Raw genomic sequence first — 18,317 nt, forward strand, 5'->3', positions numbered from 1 at the left:
AGCAATCCCTTTTTTGAAATAAAGTTTTAATGTGATTTCCCCCAAAGAACTGGTGGTTGCAAGGCACTCTGATGGGGATAACACTCAAGCATCCGAGACCCTGATGCAATGATCTGAACCCTGGTTTAATCTCTATCCGTGAGCAAAAAAACACAAAAAACAACAAAAAAAAACCAAAACAAAAAAATCTATTGCCAGAACAGATCAACTTTAAGAAAAACATTTTGGTCCCCCTCCAGGACTTGTATCTCAGAACCCCTTGATAAAATGGCCCCAAACTTGGATCACTGATCATACCCTGCACCCACATGGAGGCACGCCAATTTTCAAGGCAATCTGATTAAAGCTCGACTGTTCTAAGTGCTCTAAAATCCAGACAGTTAATGAAAAACAAGTCTGTACTTCTAACAGAGGCAAAAATCTATGCATTGCATAGAGATATATTTTTTATCTAGTATTTTCAGTAATAAAACTATGCATAGCAAGACTGTTGATAAATTAATATCAATATAATAGCTAAAGATATGTATTTATTAGACTACATCAATTCAGTGGTCATCCTGAGATATTTAAGAAGTGGAGATCTTTTAGCTTAAATTTGATAGAATTTGTATATATAAACATTCTATAATGTTTATGAAAAACAGATTGCACATAAGAATTTTTGGATTTTTAACAGAGAATTGCAAGGCAACGTCTTAAATCATAGGCAATTTATTATTAAACCTGGCCTGCAAGGCATTAAAGAACCAAATATTAAGTTTACATAGTATCAGTAAAAAGGTACCTTTTGAACAGCTTCAGTAAACTTTTCTTCTTGAAATGTTTTGAAAAACTCACACATAAATGTCTCCTTGAAACTTGACTAAAAGAGAAGATATAGAGGCATATAAACTGATGTTTAACAACATGATCCGTGAAACAAATACATCAAAGTAAGAACATTAATATACTTACAAGCTTGCTTTTCGACAAACTTCCCCAGCTCCCCATAGTTTGGATGGTTTTTGATATAAGAGTTAATGTTCTAGAAGTTTGTGCATCCTAAAATAAATAATATTAGGAAACAAATTGAAGATTCCCCTTACATTTTTGGCAACTCAATACAAAACCTGGATTTCAAAATAGGGGTTTGACAAAACAGCCATATTATTTGATTTGTTGCACTTTATTTCCAGCTAGAAACTAATGTAAATTCTCATGAGAAAATTTAAACATTTATTTTATTACATACAGGTTAATATATTGTTCCCATCACTGTAGTATCTGAGTGCCTTTCAGAAGTGCCTTAAACTAACAACTTGCCAGGTGTAATTGTTCATTTTCATCCTCTCCCAAAGAAGAGAACTGTGTGTGCAAAGTTGCATGTTGTTTTGGGAGAATTATTTCTGTATGTTTTAATGTTGGTTGGTTTTTAGGATTTTGCATTTTTTCCCCCCTCAACATATTGCAAATACAAAGTAGAGCTAGTGGAAAAATGGGTATTGAAAAATTCAAAACCTAGAATTTTTGATAAAAATTTCTCTTTTGGTTTGTGGTGAAAAATGGAATTTCTGACAGAAAGCCAAAAAAAGTTTAATTCAAACCACAATTTCCTGTTGAAAAATGGTTTAGACAGAGTTTCAAACAGCTCTAGTAATAAGCTACTAAACAATGTTGTAAAGCTGTATTATTTCTAAGAAAACCTGAAAAACTCAGTCAACTACAACTGTACCCATCTGTGAGAGACACTCTCTCTTCATAATGTCTTTGGACTAATGGCTACATTTATTTAAGTAAATTTTTCTCTTGAAAACACCAAGTGGATTTCTTTTTTACGTGGCTAATATATGTTTGAAATTATTAAATATAAAATTAGTCTCACAGGGATATTTCAAAAACACTTATTTCTCCTTTATATGTAAGCAGTTATTCAATAGCTTATTCTTATGCTTTGAAATTTTCTAATATAAAACTTAAACTAAATATTTTTTACAAAATTCACATGGCTATGTTCAATATTACAATTATAATATGGTTACCAGATTATATGTATAGAATATGTAAACTTTTGCTGTTATGTTGAACATGTGGCAATACAGGAGAGTAAGTGAAGTCTAATGTGAGTGCATAAATTAGAGCTACCCAATACCATCATAGAAAGCACTTTCTCCTGCAACTTCCTTTTGAGACATTGGGATGGGAGGGGAGGGGAGGGAAAGGGGGGGCAAAGAGAGAAAACGGAGATTTTCAAAAGGCACAAATGACATTTAGATGCCTAACTCCATACACGGAGGGAGGAAATCAATAGAATTTAAGTTCTTAATTGCCATTTCTGCCTTTGAAAAAAGTCTCCCCCTAAGATTCCACCTGCACAAAGAGCAGCACCTTCCCGTAAAACACTCCAAAATATGTCCTCCATTAAAAGCAGCTCCATCCCATTTGAGTGTTCCCAATATAAACTATTAGCCACCTGCCTCCCACAAAGCCACACAGCTATGGTTTCCTTTGGCCAAATATGAAAGGGAAAACCAAACTGACAGAAAATTAGCATCCTGATTTTCTTTTTGAATTGCAGAGCACAGCCAGTGAAAGAAGTTTATGTCTATACACCTTTCTATCTAAAGAGGTCTGCAGATTTTGAGTAAAAGTGATACAAAACTTTACAAAAACTTACTGGATGGTGAGGTCGTAAATGAAAAGTATGAGGTGAGACTACAGCTACAGCAAAGAAACGAAGAAACACAAAGCTGCTCACTGCAGAATACTGTACATGAGGGTCATCTGCAGAGAAAAACCATGAAATGTAACAAACTAAACTTAACAGGGAAACAGTGAAGACAGTCAAAATAAAAACCTTAGGAAGACAGCATCAATAGGGAAGAGACAACTATTTTCTATAGAACAGAACTAATGAGGTTCATGAAATGAAAAGGTGGCAATGATGACAAGAAACTATTCCATTATTGTGAACACTGGCTTAATTCCCCCAAGGCTGGCAAAACGGCGAATGCCACAGATGCTTTCAAATACCATATTGATTAGACCCTGCTCCAAGCACATACAATTTGCCAAATTAAAAATGCTTGTGGCAGCTGATGACCCATCTACAATAAGGCTAGTATGGTGTACTAATATATTAAGAGTTAAGGTTAAATTTCCCATGTTTGGATTTCTTTTAAGGTATGCAAATGCAGGTAAGACATCCAAACAACCTTAACTCCACCCTGTAATAATATCATAAAAACCATGTAATTATGATTAGTACATACATTTTTCTAGTCTCAGATTAGATAAAACTGATTTTTAAAAGACAAATTCATTTCCCCCCAACCTCCATTTTTTCTTCATGTCACCAGCGGGTGGTGTCAAGGTTGTCTGGTGCCGTAACTGTTTATTTCCATACCTTTAATTCGTTGGGATTTAAACTTAACACTACATTTCCTGAATCTGTAACCCAAGTTTTTGGGATATTTACAATATCTCTGATGTTTTTACTACTTTATGCCTGACAGTATAGTGGGGCCATGGTCTACACCGAAGGAAGCTTGGTTTCACTGCTACTGGGCACAATGTGAGATTGTGGCCATTTTGAAAGAGAGCAGTTCTACAGAGAATACTCTGTAGAACATTTGTCAGCTTCTGCTGAAGAAACAACTTTCAGTTATGAATAATGACAAACCCCCCCCCTCCCCCTTTTTTTTTTTTTTTTTGACTAAATGGTCTTCACCTATAGCAATGCATGAAATGTCACTGACTTCACCATATGCAAAGTTCCAACAGTGTTTTATTCCAGTATTTAGATCATTTGGATAGGCAGTGGTCTGACGCAGGGTGTAACATTTTTTAAGGGATCCATTTTTTAATGAAATTTAATTCAAAACCAATTAACCTATTTAAATTTTCAGAAAATTCACTCTGTACTCCCAGAGTAAGTGATGTAATTTTGGGTAGGATACACTGAGTTATTTATATGTAACAAACTGTCTGAATCCCTAATTTAACTGCAAAAAACTCAATTCTACTTTATGGAACTACAGCTGGCACTTCCATGTTACAGTAGCTGTGTTTTACATAGAAGCAAAAGTAAATTTAGCTTCAGATTTACAGCATGATGTACTTTTTATAATAGCAGTAATTTGAACACTCATAATACCTGACTATTAAAATACTTTCAGCATTGCTTCTGTTTTTCTGCAGGTATCTTTTTTAGTGGTGGTCCCTTGTAGTTTCTATCCACATGTTGCTACTTTCATGCAACACTTAGCTCTGCTGCTTTGTGTATCAAGAAATCATAGAATCATAGAAATATAGGGCTGAAAGAGACCTCCAACAGTCAAGTCCAACCCACCATGCTGAAGCAGGACCAAGTGTACCTAGAATATCCTTGATAGAGGTTTGTCTAACCTTCCTTAAAAACCTCCAATGGTGAAGATTCCAAAAACTCCCTTGGTAACCTATTCCAATGTTTAACTATCCTTATAGTTAGAAAGTGTTTTCCTAATATCTAACCTAAGTCTCCCTTGCTGCAGATTAAGCATATTGCTACTTCTGCTACCTTCAGTGGACATGGAGAACAATTGATCACCTTTATAACAGCTCTTTACATATTTCAAGACTTATGAGTCTGATAAGTTGTCTTTTTTCAAGATTAATATGCCCAGTTTTTTTTCTAAACCTTTTATCATTTTTGCTGCTCTCCTTTGAGCCCTCTCCAATTTGTCCAAATCCTTCTAAAGCTTGAACACAATACTCCAGCTCAGGCCTCACCTATGTGACACAGAACAGCCCAATTAACTCCCATGCCTTACATACCGCACTCCTGTGAATACATCCTGGAATGACATTAGCTTTTTTCGCAACTAGATCACATTGTTGACTCATATTCAGTGTGTGATCCACTATACCCCCAGATCCTTTTCAGCAGTACTACTGCCTACCCCATATAGCTCTTGCTGATACCAATATTGCTTTATTACAATGTACCGGGCAGAGAACATTTGGTTACCAGGTTAACAAAATCTACCACACAGTCTAGGGAAAGCAAGAGCCATTTACAAAACCATTAGAGAGAATAAGTAGAAATTTTAAATATTTAACTCATGGTAAACAGCATGCGGAAATCATAAAAGATGCTTAAATAAAAAACCCTTTGTCAATTTCTAAACAAGAGTTTTTTAAAACAAACTTACTTGGAAATCTTTTGGCAGCCAGGTGTCTCAGAGAATAAAACACATCACTCATTAAGGTAGGGCAACTTATACTTGACTGTACAATTGTATTGAATACTTTATCTACATAATAACGTAGATTCTCCTATAAGGATAAAAACAGGTATAGTCTTTCAGAATGTTATGTTTCTGTTATATACAATAGAGCTCTTATTTATTCCTACAGACAAAAACCAGTGTAGCACACATACAGGACACATCACCTATTAATAAATACTGGTGATCTCTTCAAATACATAATGCTAGTACCGTACATCTTTAAACAACCTAATCCAGTTTACAATAGGTTGCTGCTGCTGCTAAGAGGTAACTCAGAATTAGAAGCACACTGGAAAGTACTTTACTGGTTCTTGCAATACAGGGCAATGATGTAAGGATACATTAAACTGCCTTTCAGCAACACAGTGCCATGCTGTCAAGATGGATAACTTCCCCACAGTCCTCATAATAGAGTTACTTAATTCTCTGTTGATTCAATTGCCTTCAGTGGATATCACCAAGTGGTATGGATTAATCATAATGCTGGCAAGCAAAGAGTTCACTGAATGAAGCTTTAAGCAAAGTTAACAGTGGAAGCAGTCAATTTATAATCTGCTGTATTAAAGAATTCAAATGGGGGAAGGTCAGTAATAAGAACGCATGGGAAACTTGAAAGATAGGGAATGGTGGACATAAAGAGCAACCAAAAGAGAGGTGCCATGAACAGAAAACAAGACAATACACTTTGTTCCTGCAATGTTACTGGTACTAAAGTCACAAGGGAATAATACCAATTCCAGAAACAGAGCATATCATAGTTTTGCCAGTGCTAAAATGAAACTGATCTTATACAACTATATCAAATTTAGATAAGGATTAAGAAATTAATTAGAGAGGAAACAAAAAATAAATTAGAAATCTTACCTTGTTAACTTCTACATTATCTCCTTCTTTTAATTTGATGGGATCAATTTCACAGGGTTTAGGGGACTCGCATATCTGAAACAATACAAATTAAAGCCTTTTGATCCATTTTTTTAAGTGACAAAAAGCACAGAGATTAACTGGTTTTCTGTACTAAGTTTTCAATGTATTCTGACATTAAACAATTCAACTAAAAACCAAGTCCCTAGACCTGAAGTGCAAAATAGTATATAGTGTCTCCATGTTCCAGAAGGAGGGAGCAGCATGCAAGGAGCCTATCCCATTCTCATATATGTATATACATAAAGAGTGTCACTGTGCTGTTAGTGCAAAGGACTATTGTGCCATGATGGACCTCCCTATCCCAATGTGCCCACCAGTAAAAACACTGAATCTACTCAGAGGGTGGTGTAACAACCATTGCTCTTATTCTGTTCTTCCTGAAATTGTGTCTGCCTGGCAGAACATCTCCAGAAGCTTGCGTGGGGACTGAAACATTGTGTTAGATGAGCAACTTAGCTCATAATACTTGGTATACAGAATAAAATATACTATATATGCTACAAAACTATAACCTAGCACACATGCTACGGTAATCCCCCAAGTATTTAGTATATTTTTTATACAAGAGAGCTGTAGAAAGTACATATTGATAGGAGAGGGTGCCATAAGAGATTCATCGTATTACTGCAAATATTTGCTGTAAGACCCCATACCTCATCAAGGACTGGCTTTAAAGTAACTTTTAGGTAGTGCTTTCCCACTATTTTCATCATCTCATCTAAGCATCGAGTAGCTAAGGTGTTTCCTCTAAAGATTGTGTTTACTTCTCTGTAACAAAAAAACAAACAAAAAAAAAAAATAGAAAGAAAAGAAGCAATAAGAAAACACTCTAATATTACTGCAGTCATTGAAATTATCAACATAAGTAACAAAATTTAAAAATGTACAGTTTTGGACACTCTAGATAAAGAAAAAGCCCTATGCCACTTGTGAGAATAGGTGCATTGGGAGAAAATTCCAGAACAATGAAGACTTATAGCTAAATAGTATACTACTAAAATGTAGATTTAGTACTCTTCAGCCAATAAATTTTTAATTTAAGACTGTGCTTTGGATGTAGCTGTTGAATATAAATGCAAATTAGCTATACTCTGACTTGTAAAAGAAAAGTTTCTAGTTCGATAAATCCAACTTAATCCATTTTAAATTACAGTGATCATTTATGACAAAAAAAGAACGGTTACTTACCTGTAACTGTTGTTGTTCGAGATGTGTTGCTTATGTCCATTCCCAAATTAGACACACCACATCGGTGTCAGACAACTTTTTCCCCTAGTAGTACCCATAGAAGCCGACTCTAGTATATATGCGCCCGCATATAGGTGCCACCAGCTCCCCCTCCCTCTCAGTTCCTTCTTGCCGGAACTCCGACTGAGGGGAAGGGGGGTAGGTGTGGAATGGACATGAGCAACACAGGTAAGTAACTGTTCTTTCTTCAAGTGCTTGCTCATGTCCATTCCCAAATTAGGTGATTCACCAGCAGTGTCTCTGGAAGCGGGCAGGAGTTCATGGACGTGACACTTGGAGCACCGCTCTATCAAAGCCAGTGTCATCCCGAGCTTGCTGCATTAAGGCATAGTGGTACGGGTAGGTATGTACCGATGACCAGGTAGCGGCCCTGCAGATGTCCTGGATGGGGACATGAGTTTGGAAGGCCGCAGATGAGGCTTGTACTCTCATTGAATGGTCTGTCAAGGGTCCCGGAGGCGTGACTCCAGCCTGCTCATAACAGGTTTAAATACAGGCCATAATCCATTTTGAGATACACTGCAAAGAAACCGGCAACCCCTTCATTCGGTCTGCAACAGCCAAGAAGAGTTGTGTCAAACGACTAAATGGTTTGGTCCTGTTGATGTAAATTGCCAGGGCACATCTCACATCGAGAGAGTGCAGGTGTCTCTTCACTGGAGTTGTGAGACTTGGGACAAAAGACAGGTAAAAAGATGTCCTGGTTAAGGTGAAAATGGGAGACTACTTTAGGCAAGAAGGCCAGGTACGGGCACAGCTGGACCTTGTCCTTATAGAGCACCGTGTAGGGTGGTTTGGATGTGAATGCATTGATCTCCAAGACTCGCCTGGCATTTATAATAGCCATCAGGAATGTGACCTTCCAGGACGGATGCATCAGAAAGCACGAGGCCATGAGTTTGAAGGGTGGACTGGTGAGTCTGGAGAGGACCAAATTCAAGTCCCACTGAGGAGAAGGCTGCCTTATTGATGGGAAAAACCTCTCTAAACCTTTAAGGAACCTGGCCATGATCTCATGCAAGAAGACTGTTCTACCTTCCACCAAGGAGTGGAAAGCTGAAATGGCCACTACATGGACCTTAACAGACGAGAAGGCCAACCCCCCTTGCTTTAGGTGGAGCAGATACTCCAGAATTGTCGGGATCAACGCCTCTGTTCAGACGCTCAGCAGCTAAAGCGCTTCCACTTGGCTGTAGGCCGATCTGGTTGATGGTTTCCTGCTCTCTAAGAGCACACGCTGAACTTGGGTTGAGGAGGCCAGTTCCTCTCAACTCAGCCATGGAGCATCCATGCTGTCAGATGTAGGGAGCTCAGCTTCGGATGAAGCAGGCGACCCTGATCTTGAGACAGAAGATCCGACTGCAGCGGCAGGGTCCAACGCCTGGGTCCCGCCAATTCCTGATGCATCCCGAACCAATGTTGCCGGGGCCACGCCGGTGCTACAAGGATGACCTGAACCCTGTCTCTCTTCACCTTCAGGAGAACCAAGTGGATCAGAGGTACAGGTAGGAAGGTGAACAAGAGACCTTTCGACCAGGAGAAGAGAATATTAACTATCAACTATGAACTACCAACTAGAACAACAAACAACTAGGTGTAGTGAGAGGACTTGCGAAGGCAAGAGACAATCCAGCACCGTCACTGGCGGCAAGAAGGAACTGAGAGGGAGGGGGAGATGGTGGTGCCTATATGCGGGCACATATGCATGCCACTGCAGGGGGCACTAGAGTCAGCTTCTATGAGTAATACTAGGGGAAAAAGATGTCTGGCACCAGTGCATGTGGTGCGCGCACACACCTAATTTGGGAATGGACATCAGCAAGCACTCGAAGAACATTGGCACACTAAAAATGTTATGTAAATTTACCATATGAAAATTACACTTTAAAAATGTTAATATTTTAAAATACAGGCCAGATTCTTTAAATATAGGTAGTAGACTTGACAGGATTTGATTTCAAACTATATTTGTCAGTAAATGTCAATTTCAGCTGACACACTGAAATAGATGGAAAAAAAATTGATAACAGTTGGCATGCAGCCCCTCCCACCTCACCTTGTGCTTGCAGGCATTGATCAGAGAGCCCTCTGCAGTCCTGCTGTCCTGGGAGTGATTCTTTGACAGCTGAGCTGCCGAGGGTTTTCTACAAGCTATAGGGTCAGTAACACCTGAACCCTGCAGGCATAAGGTGGGGGGAGGAAGCTATAATTCTGCATAGAAGAGCAGAGACTCCTGGCCAGGGCCTCAAGGAGGAGGATGGGCAGGAGCGATTCAGCAGTAGTGTGGTCTCCCCTCCAGTGGGGGCTCATCCTCCTCCTTACAGTCCTAGCCAGTGACTGCTCTTCTTTGTTCTAGCAGGACCAGTCCCTTCCCCCCACCCCACCTTGTGCCTGCAGGGACCAGCCCTAGGGCCATGCATGGAGCCCTTGCTGCTCAGCTGTCATGGCCTCACCCCCTCACTCAGCCAGGAATTTGAGAGTTGTCCCTGGGCATGAACTGTTCAGCAGCACCCTGTGGCCAGGGGTTCATCATCATCCTTACAGTCCTGGCCAGATGTCTCTGCTCTGCAGGACCAGGACCACAGCCCCCCGGCATCTTGTGCCTCAGTGTCTTGGGTCCATTGGCCATGCAGGGAGCTCCTTGTAGCCCTGCTGTCAGTGCTGCCCTAACCCTAACACCCATAATTTTCAGCAACTGTAAAAATAAGAAGTTAAAGATACAAAACACTACTAATGGTTGAAATTAGAAAAAAAAATACAATTTAAATTCTGTCAAGCCCAAATATAGGCCATATTTTCTCACCCAATGTGAAACTGGAATAAATATGTTTTCATAGGTGACCTCTGTGGTAATGGAATCTATTCGTTTCCCAGCTCCACAGCACATAACAGCACCTCAATGGCCACCACTGTGTTCTTGGAGGGGTTATAGCAGTCTCTGTTACTTTGCGTCCTCTGTCCCAAAATACAAGTGGCGATGGATTGACTAATGAGATATATGTAACTGCTAACCAATGGACCCTGCAGTTGTTCCTACTGTGTCACACCCCATGCCACCAAAACTTCCATGGTGTAGTTTTCAAGATGCAAAGAAGGGTGCGAACTCCATGTGCATTGGATCACCACACTTATGCAGCAAAACAGTATCTGCCTTGCCTTTCAGTTCTTATAGAAGAAAGATTTGGGCATAAAGAATCTTTGAAAGCAGAATCCAAATTGCAGACTATCACCTATAAAATCTACAGAAAGTGGCCAAACTGATTTTTAGAAACAAAAACCAAACAAAACCCATTTGTTGTTGGGCACTGTTCTAGCATGTCATGTTTAGTTATATAACAGCTCAAAGAAAACTACAGTCAACCCAGCTCATCTAAAGCAGGGTTCTATGGCAATTCTGATCCTCAGCTAGAATGGTATTAGCAAGTGATGTTACAATACAATATTCAGTGGAAGTGATTATATGTAGTTACAGTTAACTTAAACTAATGAAGAAATGAAACAGTGACTATTTATAAAAAATCATCATAAAATGGTTTAAAACTCTACAAATAAAACACCCCATGTTATCATGAAATTATGGAAAAATGAAATACATACTGGGTGTCCTTCAAGTCTAGTTCTGCCACTGCAGTGACAAATGAAACTATCTTACGGTGGTGCAGCAATAGTCGTACAAGAGGCAAAACAGCATCATATTTATCTCGACACACTTCACCCAGAATGTAGGCAGCAGAAGCAGAGATTGGCTGTAACAAAAATAAAGGTGAAACCAAGATGAAAATAGTTTAACATAGTATTTATACAGTCTGAACACAATAACCTGGAAAAAATTAGCTCTCAACACTGCAGATGTCACCAGTTTCTTACAAAACTTAGCATTAGGTTACGTATGATAGGACAATTACAAGTCTCCAGTCGACAAAAGAATCTTACTGAAAATAGATACTATCTGCTCAGATTGGCTTAAGTATCTTCAAGTACACTGACACTGAATAACTATTACAAATTTTACTTTCATTCAATATTTTAATATTTCTAAAGAGTTAGATTGTGGCTTTGCCACAAGCCCTGAATTAATGGCAGCATGCAGTTGCCTTGCCCAAGGGCATTTCTAGGTTTTTTTGTTTGTTTGTTTTTTAAAATAGCTCTCATCACTGTAGCATGCAAGCGTTTCACAATCATTAATGGATTTTATCCTCACAACACCTCTATAAGGCAGGGGAGTGCTATCCCCATTTTACAAGTAGGGAACTGAGGTACAAATTAGATTAAGTTATTTGCCCAAGATCACAAAGGAAATCTGTGGCTGAGCCACAAATTGAACCCAGGTCCTTGAATCCCAGTCCAGTTCCTTATACAGTAGACCATCGTCCTAGCCAGAGTCCAAATCCAGTCTCTGTTTCCCTGCCTTGTCCAGAGAAAAAGTAACCAGTGATAGCCTGGTAGCTGGTACAGATTACTTTACCCTCTCTTTCAGCTCATTTGTACAGGCCGGGGCAATGGTAGAGACAGATGGGGAGTAAACATTCTGCCCACCCAGGACGGGCAGAAACAGTGACTTCACAGGCTGCTCATACAATCATGGTGCAGGTAGATTGTGAAAGGGAAGAGTTGTATGGCTTCTTACTCCCATAAAGCAGAACATGCACACGGTCATAACCTAGACCTGTTGAGTGTTTCTTCTAAAACAAAAAAGTACCTGAACATCTGGTGATTTTAGCAGCAAATTTCTTAAAGAAGCATAGTACTCAGATGGAAGTACACAGTCTTCAGTATAACAAACATTTAGTCTAAGTGATCCCAGATCTTCAGTTTTAGAGGATTTGTTTCCATTTTCTCTTGGTTGTAGTAAGTACCTGCAAACAACAAGGCAATTGTAAAATACTGTGTTAAAGGTTACTGTTTAAGTAACTAGATTAATATTAATAGTATGGTAGATTAGTATGGTAAAGTGACAATGAAACTTTCCACTGTATAACAACTCACTAGGCTGAATCTGGCCCTGATGTCAATAGTTTTAACAAATTAAGATAAACAGACTTCAGAACTAGATACTAGTGATTAAAAGAACTTCTAAAAAAATCTCTCACTGAAGTTAGGAGCATTTAGTAGACCTTCAGGGCATAATGCAAGGCATATTTATTTTCTCAGATCTTTTCTGAGGGTGAGAGTTGTGTTGAGTGATAGTTTTTGTGGGACTAGATGGAGAAAACAGGAATTGTTAAAAACGCTGGTTTATTCAGTATTTTTAAAAACTATTTTAAATCTAGGTTCATTTATTCTAAATACCCATTAATACTGCTACAAGATGAGTAGCATTTATCTGCAGATATTATGGATGGTCTAGAATAAAACAAAAATAGAGCAAAAAGTGAAAGCTGTGGAGAAAAATGTTCAGTAGAGAACACATTTCCCAAGCAAAAACTAGGATCCATTTTATTCTGAAGCTACACAATAGAAGATACAGAAAATTGTATTATAATTATATTGTATATAAACTCAAAAATTGCAAGCTGGAAAATCAAAATCAAAACGAGAATCCTAAAATTTGGAGAAAACTGGATTTTATTCCATTTCAAAATCCCAGAATTGCATTTTATTAAAAGTAATCCCAGGATCCTAGTTTTTTATTATGATTCTAATGTCGCTTTTCCCTATTCAATATTATACACTGTATACTTATCACATGATTCTTTCTTGGCTTTTGTCTGTAATTTAATTCTACTCCCACAGGTGGTGCAGTTGTATAAGTGAAATTTTGATAATCTGAAAGTAATTTCTTTACCATGATGTCAAATTGTACAACTTTAATACTGAACACCAAACACCAAGATTATGTTGATTTTCAGACAACTTGAACAACAACATAATTGTATTTATTTATTTATACAAATCATTAGTTTAATGTTAGATGCATCACACATGAAGGTGCCAGGCAAATGTATAGAGTGAGTGATTCAGACTCCACTGCAAATTAGGATTCTGAAAAATACTCATTTCCCAATACTCAGTTTTGGAGACACTCCCTTATCTGTTTAATCTGCTCTATTCAGGCAGCATGCTGGAAAGCCCCAAAAATGCTTTCTGCTGTTCTCCAACAGTGTAAGCAGCATTTCAATAAATTAATAAGGGTTTTAGCTATTTTTACAGTGCTTAAAGTCTGTTAGTCAAAAATCTTTACTAATGGCCTAAACCAGCACCCTTCAAGTCTGATTTTGCAGATTTAAATTATAAATGTTTCAACTTTGGCAGGTTCCAATGTGGTTGGTGGGTTAAAAAAGTATCCGATGAGGTCCCTGTAACTCAGTGGACTGCTTGGGCATTGGTCCTAGGCACAGCAATACCTCGTTGAGGTGTTTCCATCTGTCTCATGCAGCTGGTGGCTTCCCTTATCTTTTCTCTCTTACCTCCAATGTGAAGGTGGAGTAGCAGCTCAGACTCTGGCTTTCACTCAGGGCCCCTAGGCAGGCCTGCTGGCATAGAGGAGGTATGGCCTTCATACCCACCCGCAGGTTTCTAGGCCATCTAGGCCATTGGTGCCTGATGAGGTCCACAATGGAACAATACTGCCAGATAGTCTGCCATGGTTATCCCAGTTGGGTAATAGTTTACAATAAAACTACAGCATCTGTATTTAACCATACTACAATGTATGTGTTTCATTGTTTCCATGTCCACATCAGTGAATTTGTGCCTTTGTTTCTGAGATGCACAAAGAAGGCCTAAAAGATATTTCAAGGGGGGGGGAGAAGATTTTCCCTTTTTGTTTTTAATATTAGAAATTCAAGATTCACCTACCCAGTTAATAGAATAGAATTAACAGGATGACATAGGAGTTCCCAGAAAGGGTATGTCTACACTAGGAAAAGTGGTCAAGGTTAGTTAACATGTAGCTAAGACTGGAGAGACTAGACAATCGCTCGTCCCAGGTCTGTACAGTATCCAACTATATAGATGGGTAATGACTATAAATTCCCCAAGATAGAACACGTATTTATTTGCTTTTGCCTAGTTGTATAATCTTTCTCAAAACAAAAAAGCATAATACAGTATCTGTATTATCATATTATCTATTTCATGGCTATTAATTGTATTCCCTGTTCTCTCTTCCCCACCCTTCCACTGTCCACCGTACATATACATATACCTTTTATAGATTAAAAATTGCAATTATTAGGAAGCAATGGCTTGTAATTTCCCCTCCTTCATTCCTCCTCCTCCAGATGTATGATTGTTTTATAGGAAAAAAAGATTTACATACAAAAATACACCTTCATTAGTAAACTATTAATCAGTGGAACCATCTGGAAGAAAATATTTTACATTTAGCACATGGCATATGCTACTGTATCTCAGAAGAACTACAGTAAGATTGTTTTTCTTGCAATTTGAACCATGACTAAGAATTCCAATTAATAACAGATGCTTTCTGCATTAAGGAAATCAATGCAGGATTGAGTTTTCTTTTGGTCCCTTATTTCTTACCATGCTTGAAAGGAATCATTTCCTAACACTTTCACTGGAACCTTAATTTCTCCTAGGAAGACATCTTGCACCAGGTTTCCATTGTTCCATAGGTCAATCCTGAAAGTCAAAACATTGTTTTTACTTTTCTTGCAAATTATAAGGATAAAAACCACCAGCAGATTTCAAATCACCAATCAACAACCTTGCATCACTAATTCAGCATGCATGCAGACAGGAAATATTAGAATTGCCATACCAATCTAGTACAGTCAAGAGGAACTCGAATGTCTTATTAAACCCACAAAGGACAGCCACGGAAACAAACTTAACACAGTGCAAGTTAGAAATTAGACTTTACATCAGTAAAACATAGTGATACTGGTTGATGTATTTTCTATTTTGACCAAAATAATAAATGAGATTACTGCATTTCCTTTTTAGGAGTCTGCAGTGAACTTTTACCCATGTGCTTATATCCCTATTTTACTGCTGAAAATTAAACTTAGACTGCAAAACCACACTGACACATGCACTTTTTTTTCAGACAATGGCTTGAATGTTCAAAACCTAAAGAACTATCACAGACTCCAAAGACATGCACCTGGCTTGGGTTCTATTACTTCTTACCTCACTGACTTTTTCTGTTAGACAGCAGATATGTTAAGAAGAACAAAAAAAATTAATGCTAGATTTCTTGGGGCATAATTGCTTTTTTACATATGTTGCATCTATGATCCTATTAACTGTACAATCTGAGGTATTCATGGGTCACATAAGCAAGAACAGATTTAGAAATGAATATGAAAATTAATATTTACACTAAATTCTTCTTTTTTGGTATCAGCTATGAAATGATCACCAACCCTCAAGTTGTGTCCTCAATTCCCTTCTGAGGTTGGGCATCTGCGTGTGTAAAGCTGATGAGGCTAAGTGGAGCTGCTCTGAAATGCTGCTTGCATGGTACAGATGCAGGCAAACTGCCCCAAAGCGTACAGGAGTAGAAAGGGAATATGTTGTAAGGTGCTTCTTACATCTGCTGGGGGAAGGTATTATGTGTGTTCCACCATTGACATATGCTGCCAGATAATAGCAGACATATAGGAGAGGCAAGTCTCTGTCCATGCCTCCAATACTGCTGACTATACCCCTGCAGCCCTGTAGTGCCACTGGGGGACTAGACATCACACTTTTCTTGAATTCTTGATGCTAGGGTCAGCATTCTGGCAGATTTCTGCAAGAGTCTGTTGAGAGTGAAGGGCTCTTTGTACCTTCTACACCCAGCACAGAGCATCCTTGGTTTAGCTCCAAATGCATATACTACAACAGAATCCCTATTTTACGAAGTAATTGAGGACTGAGAAGAGATACAATCAAAAAGTTAATAAAATTGAACATCTCAAAATTACAGTACATATGGTGTACAAGTTGCAGTATGGTGCATTGCATTGCTTTCTTTTTGTCCTTCAAACCCCTGCAAAGCAATTTGGTTTGTATAACTGGTTGTTCACAAGATCAATGTTCCTAAAAATCGAGGTTCTGCTGTACTAAAGAAAGAATCTAGGTTCTGAAAAAAAAGGATTCTGTTTTCATGGACATTAAGCAAATATTGTACACTTGCCAGGGAATAGATTTTAAGAATATATACAACTTTCCATAAGCTAAGATACCTGAAGTTTGAATAAAAAATTTAATTAAATTAATAATATTCTCAGATATTCATGATTTACAATTTCACTTTTAGAATCTAAACAAATTTACCCTGAAGATTTTATTTTTTAAATGGAAGAATCTTCTTTGTAAACTTCAACACTCGTTTTTTTTTTTTTTGCAGTCACATTATGCCATAACATTTCTTTATTTAGATATAAAGGTTTTCAGGTACTTCGTACCAATTGTTATTCAATATAGAACCTCAAGAACCTACCTGATTTCCAGCTTCTCTATGTCCTCCTCTTCTACCTGAAACTGGGACTTTTTGGTATAACTACTGGACCTGGTTACCTGTAAGTAAAATCCTTCAATGATTTTTCTCCTTCAGCCTTGTTTTTAAATTACAGATCTTTTAGATCTATTTAAAATCTTTGCTTTTTAATGTTATATTGGTTCTCAATCAAAGCAAGTTTCTGAAAGTTCTAAAATATTAATGATGCATCACAAACTGATATATCCTGAGACAACCACAAAGAAACCACTGTCCCCTCCCCTATATCCCACAATTTTAACTGCATATTTTAGAATTTCTTCTTTCACTTTCAGATTGATTTTGTGTTCAATTTACACAGTATTCTAAGCCATACAATTATTTAATTGTGTTACCACCTTTTTGTTCCAATATTTTATTGCACAAAAAAATGTAACCTGGGACTTCGTAAGGTAAAACATGGGAGCCAAAACAAACTATAGGCCTGATTCTGTAAGCACTCCAATCTCCAATTTCTTATTGAAGTCAACAGGAGTTTCAAATGCAGATTTCTTATAGGATCAGAACCTGTACACAAAGCATTAAATTACATATTGCTATTCAAGTATTGATTTTAAAGTTCTTCGATACTTTCACATTTCACACTTGAAAATAAGTGATATATATATTTTACTGATTATTTTATTTTTCACAATATGAAATGAAAGAACACAGAGTGGAACCATCTTGAAGGGCCAAATTTGGGCCCTTGCACCAAAGCGCAAGTAATCTAAGCTTGACATGAGAGTTCTGCAGTGGTCAGAGGAGGAATATCCATCAGTTCCCAGGCTTTAGCTCACCCCAAAACTGTGATGGAGCAGAGGAAGCCACCACAGATTCCTGCTCCCAAATAAATACTAATTTACTAGCTTTGTTGCCTACTGGGGCTTCCAGACCTCTATGTAGCTGGAGTGTCAGGATTTGTCCCATAGTAACTCATTTTGTTTACAGAAAAGCACCATTCTAACTGAAGATTCACTACAGCCAGAATTCCATTTTGCACACCGCAATGCATTAAAGCAATAGGGAATTTCAGTTTATTTCAGCAAAGACTGCATAAAATAACCCACATACTACCAGCGATGCACCTCAATCCTGAACTAAAACACCACAAATATTCCAAGCTCAGGACTCTCTTTAACAGAGAATGCCAAGCAGTATACTGATCTTCTGATGTGGACCAAGGAGATGAGGATAGGTCCAAACACTATCACTTGTTTTTGGAGACAGGATTTGATCCCAAATCAAGCAGCAAAAAGTTAAAGCATTCACTTATTCTACCTACAGAATAATTTAAATCACCGATCTCTCTGTTAAGTTATTGTACTGACTATACACAGCCAAAAAAACCTCATTATTTGCTAACTGTCTTAAAGATATTCAAATTAAGGGCCGTATATCTTTTCATAGTTTAGTCCAGATCACAACTCCTACTGATGGCAGTCAATCAAGGGTCATAAATGGCC

At 38.0% G+C, this 18,317-nt stretch overlaps 1 protein-coding gene across 6 annotated transcripts in view; it reads right to left on the minus strand.

The window, feature by feature from the left end:
- RASA2 (RAS p21 protein activator 2) overlaps positions 1-18,317 on the minus strand; it is an 86,667-nt gene that overhangs the window by 15,831 nt on the left and 52,519 nt on the right. For all 6 annotated transcript variants that reach the window (XR_010921751.1, XM_067558159.1, XM_067558275.1 and 3 more), the window contains 10 exons: positions 16,816-16,892; positions 14,910-15,008; positions 12,124-12,280; positions 11,022-11,170; positions 6,830-6,944; positions 6,114-6,188; positions 5,172-5,295; positions 2,657-2,763; positions 958-1,044; positions 788-865 (listed from right to left, as the gene is read on the minus strand). Coding sequence is in view for 5 of the 6 variants with exons in the window: in XM_067558159.1 (XP_067414260.1) it covers positions 788-865; positions 958-1,044; positions 2,657-2,763; positions 5,172-5,295; positions 6,114-6,188; positions 6,830-6,944; positions 11,022-11,170; positions 12,124-12,280; positions 14,910-15,008; positions 16,816-16,892 (1,068 nt within the window). In the remaining variant the exon portion in view is untranslated. The remainder of the gene's footprint in view (positions 1-787; positions 866-957; positions 1,045-2,656; positions 2,764-5,171; positions 5,296-6,113; positions 6,189-6,829; positions 6,945-11,021; positions 11,171-12,123; positions 12,281-14,909; positions 15,009-16,815; positions 16,893-18,317) is intronic.

Source organism: Emydura macquarii, unplaced genomic scaffold, assembly GCF_026122565.2.
Source record: "Emydura macquarii macquarii isolate MOO-44397 ecotype Brisbane River unplaced genomic scaffold, CSIRO-AGI_Emac_v2 contig_18, whole genome shotgun sequence".
In the NCBI taxonomy this organism is placed as follows: domain Eukaryota; kingdom Metazoa; phylum Chordata; order Testudines; family Chelidae; genus Emydura; species Emydura macquarii.